Source organism: Saimiri boliviensis, chromosome 3, assembly GCF_048565385.1.
Source record: "Saimiri boliviensis isolate mSaiBol1 chromosome 3, mSaiBol1.pri, whole genome shotgun sequence".
Classification (NCBI taxonomy): Eukaryota; Metazoa; Chordata; class Mammalia; order Primates; family Cebidae; genus Saimiri; species Saimiri boliviensis.
The window spans coordinates 147380475-147391573 of record NC_133451.1 but is presented as its reverse complement, the minus strand read 5'-3'; the positions used below and the strand labels follow the sequence as shown (position 1 = coordinate 147391573).

General features: G+C 37.7%; 1 protein-coding gene across 1 annotated transcript; it reads left to right on the top strand.

Annotated features, from left to right (window-relative positions):
• Nucleotides 1-2735: 2735 nt before the first annotated feature.
• LOC101036853 (HCLS1-associated protein X-1) lies at nt 2736-3622 on the top strand. The gene has a single exon (XM_003928060.4). The coding sequence runs from the start codon at nt 2736-2738 to the stop codon at nt 3288-3290; it is 555 nt and encodes a 184-aa protein (XP_003928109.3). The 3' UTR covers nt 3291-3622.
• Nucleotides 3623-11099: the final 7477 nt, after the last annotated feature.

Genomic DNA, 11099 nt, shown 5'->3' with positions numbered 1-11099 from the left:
AGGGCAAAAGTGATTCAACAAATTAGCAAGTGGTACTGGAGTAATTTGACATACATAGGCAAAAATATATTCATTCATCTAAGTTTCACACCTTGTACAGATATTAACTCAAGTGGATAAAAGATTTAAATGTAACAATAAAACCCTTTTTAAAAACATGGAGGAATTGGGATCTAGGCTGAGGCAAAGAGGTTTTAGACATCAAAAGTAAGATATGTAAAATTAAAAAGTGATAAATTATACTTACCAAAATTAGAAAACTTTGCTCTGTAAAAAAATCTTTTTAAGGAGATGAAAATACAAGCCATAGACTGAGTGAAAATGTCGGACAATTACATAGCTGACAAAGAACTAGTACCTAGATACTGTAAACCTATATATACATATCATGATTTAACTATGAAAAATCAAATAATTAAGTTAAAAATGGGCAAAAATCATGATGAGATATTTCACCAAGGAAAAATAGATGGGAACTTAGCTCTTGGAAAGCTGCTTAAGTTTGTTAACCACTAGTAAAATGCAAATTCAGACCAATGATATCTCATTAAAAACTGAAATATCACTAAACACCTAACAGAATAACTTAAATAGCAAGCAGGGACAGTACCAAGTGCTTGTGATGACATGGAGAAACTAGATCACTCACACATCACAGAATGTAAAATGACACAATAATGCTGAGAAAACATTTGGTGCAAGAGGTTTAGCTTTCACCCTGTCTTGGTTTTCAACATGCCTTCTTCAATGAGCTTGATCATTTCCAGCTAACTTAAAATGAAAGAAATGATACTTTTTCTTTCACTTGAACATAGATGTCTTTGCAGTGTTATTTACTGGCTTAATTTCAATATCATTGTGTCTCAGGAAATAGGCAGGTCCAAGGAGAGGGAGAGAACTGAGGGAATGGCTGATTGGTGGGGAAGTCAGAACGCACACATTTATTGATTAAGTTTACTATATTATATGGATTCAATTTGTGGTACCTCAAAACAATTACAATAGTAACATCAAAAATCATGGATTACAGATCACCATGACAGATAAAATGCGAATGAAAAAGTTAAAAATATTGTAAGAATTACTAAAATGTGACAGAGGCAAGAAGTAAGCACTTACTCTTAGGAAATAGGTGCTTATAGACTTGCTTGATGCAGGGTTGCCATAAATCTTCAATTAAAAAAAAAAAAAGCAGTATCTTAAAAAATCTTGGAGCAATATTGCGTATTAAGATGTGCAAAGGAAAATAAAACACTCCCAGGAAGCCCCAAACCTCTATGTGAAAGGAAAGGAGGCTAAGTCTTGAAGAACCCTTTTCCAAATAAATATCTGTTACTAATACTATGTCTCAGCCAGATCTCTATTGAGAGGTAAAAGGCCTCTGGCATCTGCTGAAGGACTGCCTCCACAGATCTTTCATAAGTAAATGTTTTGCTGACTTTTCATAAACCATGACATGCCAATTATAACCTTTAGGAGTTAAGTTTATCTCCTAAAATTCTGCACTGATACTGTCATTACAAGTTGATCTTCTCAGGTAGAGAATAAAGTCCAGATTCATTTCCCCCAGCTACCCAGAGGTATCTGCATAATTGATTCTTCCTTTACTTCTTTCTGGTTTTCATACAGTCACTTTTTCTTACGTAAAATGTAGATTTATTGGGCACTAGTTAAGTCTCACAGAATATAAATATTTGCCTAACCACCTGGCCTGCATTCCTTCCCTCCTCCAACTTTAAGGTAAGACATAAATATCAAATTTTTTGAAAAACTCTTTGGAGAAACAACCACATATGTATCTGTGGCTTGTTTTTTTTTTTCTTCCCAATTGTACCATAAGCAGGTTTAATAAACCTCAGTGATTAAGAGTTATGCCTCGATCATCATTTTAGTTGGCAGATGCCATCATAGGTTAAGGTTCCTACAAAAAAAAAAAAATGTCAAACCATAGAGATAGGTGGCTTTCGTTCCCGAGCTCAGTCATTGAACACCTAAAGTAGAGAAACAAAAAAAAAAAAAACAAAGAAATGCAGAAAATAATTTAAAAACTCTTGGAGTGACAGGCATTATTTTGAACCCTTGTGCTGGGATGCAGCTTTTCCCTGAAGAAGGAAATTGCCAGGTGAGGCCATGGAAGACAATTTATAAAGGAACTGTTTAAAGTTCTGCTTTTGCTTCTCCCATGACATTGCCTCAAGACAAACAGTGGCCGACCTTTGCACCAGCTGCGACTCAAAACTCTAGTCCAGTTACTATTAGAAGTAAATTCATGCCTGGTAAGAAGTTGCTATGAAGATGAGATTTTAAAAAATTAGTTTCAAGCACATATTTCCAATATCTCCCTATTCAAATTCTCCAAGGACTGGTAAATTATAATTTAAAGAAGCTCTCCTAATAAACTTCTACAAAAACAGAAATATTTAGGAGAATTAGGAGTGTTTTAATTGTTCTGTTTATCTTTTGGTCTCTGGGGCTCTCTTCCCCAGAGCTCATCCTGCTCCTTCATTCCAGGAGTTGATTGGGGCTCCGTGGACTGGAGACAGCTTTCCTTCCGCATCCACTCCCTGACAATGTCGCCAGTCTTCTCATAGGATATGAGCTTACAGAATAAAATAATAAGACTTTGACGAGTTCAAATATTTCAAAAGAAATTAAACATGCTGTATTAAAGGTTCTATTAGAGTGCAAGTACTAGGACAAAAGGCCCAAGAATATAAAATTAGCCAAATTAACATATGAAAAGGACCTTGCCTTCTCATCTTCCTGAACTTCCCGGACCTGAGTCAGAGACACCTGGTGAGAGACTGCGGGAGGGACAAACACTTCGAGACTCAATGCTTAAGTATCCAGATAGTCACCAGCCCAGGATCTTTGGTGAGGTCTTGGAGAGTGATGCAAGAAGTGAATCCCTCAAACCAACACTATACTGGGGCTCCCAGAGACCATTTCATAGGTTTGATGACATATGGCCTGTAGACCCCCATCCTAGAACCAGAGAGGACAATGATCTTGATGCCCAGGTTGCCCAGGAGGGTCTTGGCTCAGTTCTGCAGCCCCAGCCCAAATCCTATTTCAAGAGCATCTCTGTGACCAAGATCACTAAGCCAGATGGGGTAGTGGAGGAGCGCAGGACGGTGGTGGACAGTGAGGGCCGGACAGAGACCACAGTAACCCGACATGAAGCAGATAGCAGTCCTAGGGGTGATCCAGAATCACCAAGACCTCCAGCCCTGGATGATGCCTTCTCCATCCTGGACTTATTCCTAGGACGTTGGTTCTGGTCCCGGTAGCCTTGTTAACCCTCAGAGGCCTTCAAGCCCTTTCCACCTCCCACCCATTGCTCACCATCAATAAGTTTAGCTTCTCCTCTTGCCACCTCAGGGACTTCGATATGTGGAATAGTGAACTGGGGGGATGTCAGTTTGTTACTCACCCAGACTGACCAATAAAACCTTTATTTAGGCCTGGCGTGGTGGCTCACGCCTGTAATCCAAGCACGTTGGAGGCCAAAGTGGGCGTATCACCTGAGGTCAGGAGTTCAAGACCAGCCTGACCAACATGGTGAAACCCCATCTTTAAAAAAATAAATAAATAAAATAAAAAAACCTTTATTTAAAAAAAATATTAGGAATATGAAAAAGATACGAAAGTTTTTTTATATATAAATCAAGCTATATTATGAAAAATAAAATAACTAAAATAGACAAAATTCAAAGAATTTTAAAAAATATGAAAGGTCTCAGACTGAACAATTTGTAATAGGTCAAAGAAGAGCGTTAAGGAAAAGCACATACCCATTTGTTATCTCTGGTACATCTGTATAGATCTGTAGCAATCTCAATTTTTCCCTCTGCAGAAAAAAAAAAAAAAAAAAAAAAAAGTCAACCAAGGGGCATAAGGCAGTGTGAGAGACTTAGGTAAGTTTTAGAATAGGAATGAACGTTGATTAAATGGCTTTAGAGCAGGAATGAAAGGAAGTAAAGTACAGTTGGAAGAGGGCCAAGCAGGCAACTTGAGAAATCAAGTGTACAGTTTAATCTTTTGAAATAGGGTTTTTACATTGGCGTGTATTCTAGCCCATTTTCACAGTGCTATTAAAAAAAAAAAAAAAAAAAAAAAAAAAAAAAAAAAAAAAAACAACTACATCAGATGGGGTAATTTATAAAGAAAAAAGGCTTAATTGATTTGCAGTTCCACATGTCTTAGAGGCCTCAGAAAACATGAAATTATAGTAGAAGGTGATGGGGAAGCAAGGTGTGTCTTACATGGCTGCAGGAGAAAAAAATTGAGGCAGAAAGTGCCACACACTTTCAAACAACAAGATCTTATGAGAACTTACTCACTGCCACTAGCACAGAAAGGGGGAAATCCATCTCCATGATTCAATTATTTCCTATGAGACCCCTTCACTGACACATGGAAATTACAGTTCAAGATGAGATTTGGGTGGGGATACAGAGCCAGACCATATTATTTCACCCCTGGCCCCTTCCAAATCTCATGTCCTTCTCACATTTCAAAACACAATCACACCTTCCCAACAGTCCCTCAGTCTTAACACATTCTAACACTAATTCAAAAGTCCAAGTCCAAATTCTCATCTGAGATAAGGCAAATTCCTTCCCTCTATGAGCCTGTAAAATTAAAATCAAGCGAGTTATTTCCAGGATACAATGAGGGTACAGACACTGGGTAAATCCTCCAATTCCAAGGAAGAAATTGGCCAAAACAAAGGGGCCACAGGTGCCATGCAAATGTGAAACCCAGTGGGGCATTCATTAAATCTTAAAACTCTAAAATTATCTCCTTTGACTCTATGTCTTACATCCAGGTCACACTGATGCAAGGGGTGGGTCCAAAGGCCTTAGACAGCTCTGCCCCTGTGGCTCTGCACGATATAGCCTCCAAGTTGCTTTCACAGGCTGTCATTGAGTGCCTTCTGCTTTCCCCGGCTCATGGTGTAAACTGTCAGTGGATCTACCATTCTGTGGTCTGGAGTACGGTAAGCCTCTTCTCAGAGCTCCACCAGGCAGTGTTTCAGCGGGGGACTCTGTGTGCAGTCTCCAATGCCAGATTTCCCCACTGCAGTACTCTAGTGGAGATTCACCATGAATGCTCTGCCTCTGCATCAGACATCTGCCTGGACAGCCAGGCATTTTCATACACCCTCTAAAATCTAGTGTGAGGCTCCAAAATTCTTGCCTTCTGTGCACCTCCAGGCCCAACACCACTTGGAAGATGCTGAGGCTTGGGGCTTGCATCCTTTGAAGCAATGGCCTGAGCTATACCTTGACCCCTTTTAGCCAGGGATGGAGCTGAAGCTGAAATGTCTGGGACACAGGGTACCATGTCCTAAGGCTACACAGAGCAGCAATGCCCTGTGCCCAGTCCACAAAACCATTTTTCTCTTCTGTGCTTCCAGGTCTCTGATGGGAGGAGTTGTCATGAAGATCTCTGAAATGCCTTGGAGACATTTTCCCCACTGTCTTAAGAATTAACACTCAGCTCCTCTTTATTTATCCAAATTTCTACAAACATTGGTTTGAATTCCTCCCCAGTAAATGAGTTTCTCTTTTCTATCAAATGAATTTTCCAAACTTTCCTTCTCTGCTTCCCTTTTAAACATAGTTCCAATTTTAGATTATCTCTTTGTGAACACATATAACTATGTGTAGTTAGAAGCATCCAGGTGACTTTTTAACACTTTGCTGCTTAGAAATTTCTTCCACCAGATGCCCTAAATCATTTTTCTGAAGGTCAGTGTTCCACAGTTCTCTATGACAGGGTCACCAGTCTCTTTACTAAAGCAAAGTAAAAGTGGCCTTACTCTATTTCCCAATAAGTTTGTTGTCTCCATCTGAGACCATCTCAGCCTGGATTTCATTGCTCATATCACCATTAGCATTTTTGTCAAAACTATTTTCAAATCTCTAGAAAGTTTTAAACTTTCCCACATCTTCCTATCTTCTTCCAAGACTTCTAAACCATTCCAACTTCTGCCTATTACCCAGTTCCAAAGTCATTTCCACAGTTTCAGATATCTTCATAGAAGTGTCCCACTCCTGGTAGCAATTTTCTGTATTTGTCTGTTTTCAAATTGCTGTAAAGAACTACCTAAGACTGGGTAATTCTCTGTATTTGTCTGTTTTCAAATTGCTGTAAAGAACTACATAAAACTGGATAATTTATTTAAAAAAGAGGTTTAGTTGACTCACATTTCTGCATGACTGGAGAGACAGGAAACTTATGATCACGGAGGAAGACAAAAGGAAAGAAAGGCATGTTTTACATGGCAGCAGAAGAGAGGGAGGACAAAGAAAGCCAAACACATTTAAACCATCATGTCTCATGAGAACTCACTCACTATCATAAGAACAGCAGATGGAAGTCTGCCCCACAATGGTTCAATCACCTCCCACCAGGCCCCTCCCCAGACATGCTGGGATTATAATTCAAGATGAGATTTGATTAGGGGCATAAATCTAAACCATATCAGCATGCTTTGGGGTCTTATATTCCTTATCCCTGTATTTTTTCCATAGGGCGGGCTGTCTGTATGTGCAGTAGTCTTTCCCCTTTAACCTGGGTATCTGTTTTTTTTTCACTCAAAAAGCCCTAACTATACACATGAAAATGACAATTGTCATTCAAATGCAGGGAAGTGATGAAATATTCTCAGACTTTCAATGCTACAGACATTTGCCAGACTAAAATCTATTGTGAAAACAGTTTTAGAAAAAGTACATAGGTTTTAAAAAATCCAGATAATATTATAAGATATATATGAAAAACAAAAATCAAAACTTGTTAAATTATGTCACTTAAAATTTTTTTCTAATCAGAGAAAAAGAGGCAATAAAATTATAATAACCAAGAAATTAAAGATTATAGAATCTCAGCCTGATGAAGAAGAGAGGAAGGTGGTGCATATGAATCGAACTATGTGAGAATTTGCTAAAATTTTTACCATTTAAAAAAACTATAAGTTAGAAAGAAATAAATTTCGAAATAGTAGAAAACAGCTAAAACAAAACAAAAAAAATCAACATGACACAAACCGATACAAATTAATCACCAATTACAATAAATGTAAATGGATTGAACAATATATTTACAGAATGGATAAAGAAATGAAATAATAAAGACAAAGCATCAGAACATACAAAGTATGAGATTTAAGGTAAATAAAAAGACATAGACAAATGCCAAAAGAAAGATTATAGGACTAATTTAATATCTGATAAAATGGGTGTGAACATATTAAAGTACAGAAGCCATCTTTGTAAAATTATGGCAGTAAGAGTTATCTGACATAGTTGACTGCATCTTGCTTGTAACCTCTAAGCTTGATCCTTCCTGACCATAGGACAAGCTAATCTTAGGATGAATTTAGTTTATAGTTTAACCTTAAAGGAAGGATGATGACTACCCTTCCCAAAACTAAACTACCTTTGTAAAACTAATTAAAGTCCACAAGATTAGAATTATGAGAGAGGCACCAATGCTGCTAAAATGTAAGCATAGTTAAATGGTAACAAGCCGTTTTCCCAGAGGTCATACAATTTGTAACTTCCTCAGATGGTTCTATAGCTACTATCATTAACATAGAATCTAAGATTGGTTGTTGGAGAGGATTTTGCAGATGTTTGTCCTCTGGGAACTGCACGTGGAACTATGACTCATGATTTAACCACCTCTGTGGTCCCCCACCCACAGATAGATTTAGCACATGAGTACCATTTTTCAAACCCTTATGATGACATCCCCAATCAGTGGGCAGCACTCAATTCCTCATCCTTTGCCCACAAAACTGTTCTTCAAAAACCCTAATCTCTGGCTCTTTGGGGAGACTAATTGAGTGATAACTACATCATTCATGTGACTGGGCTTGTGTCTATTAAATTCTTTCATTACTGCAATGCCATGGTCTCAGTGAATTATTTTATTCTTTCTGTGCATCAGGCAGGAAGAATCCATCAAGCAGTTATAATACTTATTAAAGATGAAATATCATTATTTCATGAAAAAGTTTCAACAAACTAAGATGTAACAATTTTAAACATCTATGCACCTAATTTTAAAATGCACTTAATTTATTTACTTTTATTTATTTATTTTTCAGAGACAGTGTCTCACTCTGTCACCCAGACTAGAGTACAGTGGGTGCAACTCAGCTCACTGCAACCTCCACCTCCCAGATTCAAGTGATTCTCCTGCCTCAGCCTCCCGAGTGTCTGGAATTACAGGTACGCACCACAATTCCTGGCTAATTTTTGAATTTTTAGTAGAGATGGGGTTTAGCTATGTTGGCCAGGCTGGTCTTGATCTGCTGACTTCAAGTGATGTGCCCACATTGGCCTCCAAAAGTCTTAGGATTACAGGCATGAGACACCTCACAGGGAGAAACTGATAAATCCACCATCATGGATTTTAACATACCACAATTGATACGTCAAGCATACAAAATAATTTTTAAAAAATGCTAATCTGAACACAATTAACAAATTTAAACTAATGCATAAATGTAGAATTTTACAGCCAATAATCAAAGAATGTATATTTTTCTCAAGCATATATGAAAGATAAATTATGATATTTTATCATAAAGGAAGTAAAGACTTAACACATTTCAAAAGTACCATAGATGCTATATAACCTTGATATCTAATGACAATACAACTGTCTGAAGTAATTTTTTTTAAGATTTAAAATATTTTCTGTATATTTGCAAATTTGAAACAAAGCCCTGTTGAAGAATTAATGGTATCATGAAGGAAAAAGATAAATAAATAATTTCTAGAATTATAGAACAATAAAGGATAAAGGATAAGAAAAGCTTACAAAATAAAACCTAAGGGATATGGTCAATGTGGGCTCCAGTGGTCCTTTGAGAGAAATTTATAGTCTTATTGATATTAGAAAATAAATAGCTTTAAAATAAGTTGTGCTAATATGTATTTTAGAAAATGAATAATTCAGTGAACCCCCTGAACACAAAGAAAATGACAAAAGTAATTAAAATAAGAATTGTGATTAATGCAATAAAAAGGTGCTGCTTTTTAGCTAGAATATGATTGTAAAAAGCAAACATATCAAATAGAATTAAGCGATCATCTGGATCAGAGAACTGAAAGAGATTTTTGCTTAACCTTTCTCATCCTCAGAAAAATTAATTCAATTTTCTCCTTCTCCTTAATGTCAGTGCTGCTCTCTGCTTTAAACTATAGGGTCTGTTGCCATACAAAAGGTAAGTATCATCCTATGACAAAGAGTGACAAGCCTAGAAAGTCAAAGGTACCCATCCACAGAGCACCCACAGACATCCTGTTGGGAACCACTCACTCTGTGGGTTTAATTGGCTCGGGCATTCTGCCTCATACAGAGAAAAATAAAAATTGGAGAAATCAGTAGTTGCTAAACACAAATAATCGAAAGGATTGGCACGGACTAGTGCTGAACAGTCTAGCAAAGGAGGTCATAATGTACACCAGCTTCCTTCAGCCTTTGCCAGCAGTATATGCTCATCTCATCATTAAGCAAGGCTCTTAAACTCCACAAAGAGCAGACCTCTTTTTGTGGAGACTAAAGAAAGATTTTAGCCAGAATTTCCATATCTTTAATTTTTGTTAAATCTGAACCCTGGCAGACTTTCTTATTTTCCACCCAGTTAATGCATTATATGGTTCAGTAGCTCTGACTTTACCCTGGCAGCCTGATTATGGTAATGTGAATGTTGGCTCATACTACTGTTCCTAAGTAAGTGTCCTATGCTGTGTTGGAGTCAAGCATCAGAAACAGTCTCACATTGTTGCAGGGTGGAGGGTGGGAATGTATTTGTATGTATGTAGATAGATATATTTGTGTGTGTGTGTGTGTGTGTGTGTGTGTATGTGTGTGTGTGTATGTGTATGTGTGTAGATGTATTTGCGTGCATGTGTGTATGTGTGTAGACAGATATATATTTGTGTGTGTGTGTGTGTGTGCATGTGTGTGCACATATACATAAATAAAATGGTGGATTCTGACCTGGGAAGAATGTTGGCTGAAGCACCAGGAACTCATGTATTTGTTCTTTGTATACAGTAGGGGAATCAGGGTTGAAATACTCTTATTTTCTCCTGAGAGTCTGGTGTCATTTAGGATTAAAGTGCTCTAGATCAGTGGTCCTAAAATTTGCTCATCACTAAGAGTCACCTAAGTGCTAGTTAAAACTACAGATTACCGAAACTTTCCCTAGAGCTTCTATTTTGGTTGGTGTGGGATATAGCCTAGGCTTCTGTATTTTTAACTTGTGTCCCTCGGGCAACTTTATGATTAGACACATTTGGAAAACATTGCTCTACCTAGTTTCAGGTCTAAGAATTTTAAACTGAATGTTCACCTAGACTTTTGGGATTCTTCTTGCTGTTGTCTATAAGACTTATCTGACTTCTCCAATAACCCCAGTAGAAAAATCTGCTATTCATTAGTTGCCATATATGTTTAGTATGCCTCTATTTCTTAACCTCTCTAAGCCTGGTTTTCCCACTTGAAATATGGAGATAATAGTAATAGTAATACCTACTCAGAGAGATTTTTAGAGATTGCAATAAACTAATACAAGTCCTATGCACTTAACATAGGACTTAGAACAAAATAAGGCTGCAAGAACATCAGCTATGATTATTATTATTTCCTATGACAAACAGTTTTTGTTTGCCTAATGTGATAAATCATTTGGAAAAGTGCTGCCATTTTTCCCTTCTCTGTACCAGGGCTCCATGTCATGTGGCTTTATAGCAACTCCCATGAGGAAATGAAGATTATTTTTCCTGCACTTGAAACTGGGATGATCCTGGCAATTGCCTGAACAATTGAATGTGGTGGCAACAGGAAAATTGCACTAGCGTTGAGCCTAGGCTTCAACATGCCTGTGTACTTCCACTCTGTGACAAGCTCCCTCTAGCCTGCTAAAAGATGAGAGACAATGAGGGTGATGCCAGTGACCCAGCTGTCCCCACCCTGGTCCCAGAGATGTAATGAAAGCCTAGCCAAGATCAGCAAAGTGCTACTCAACCTACAGCTGACTAGACACAAAAAAATGCATACCCAGCAGAAAA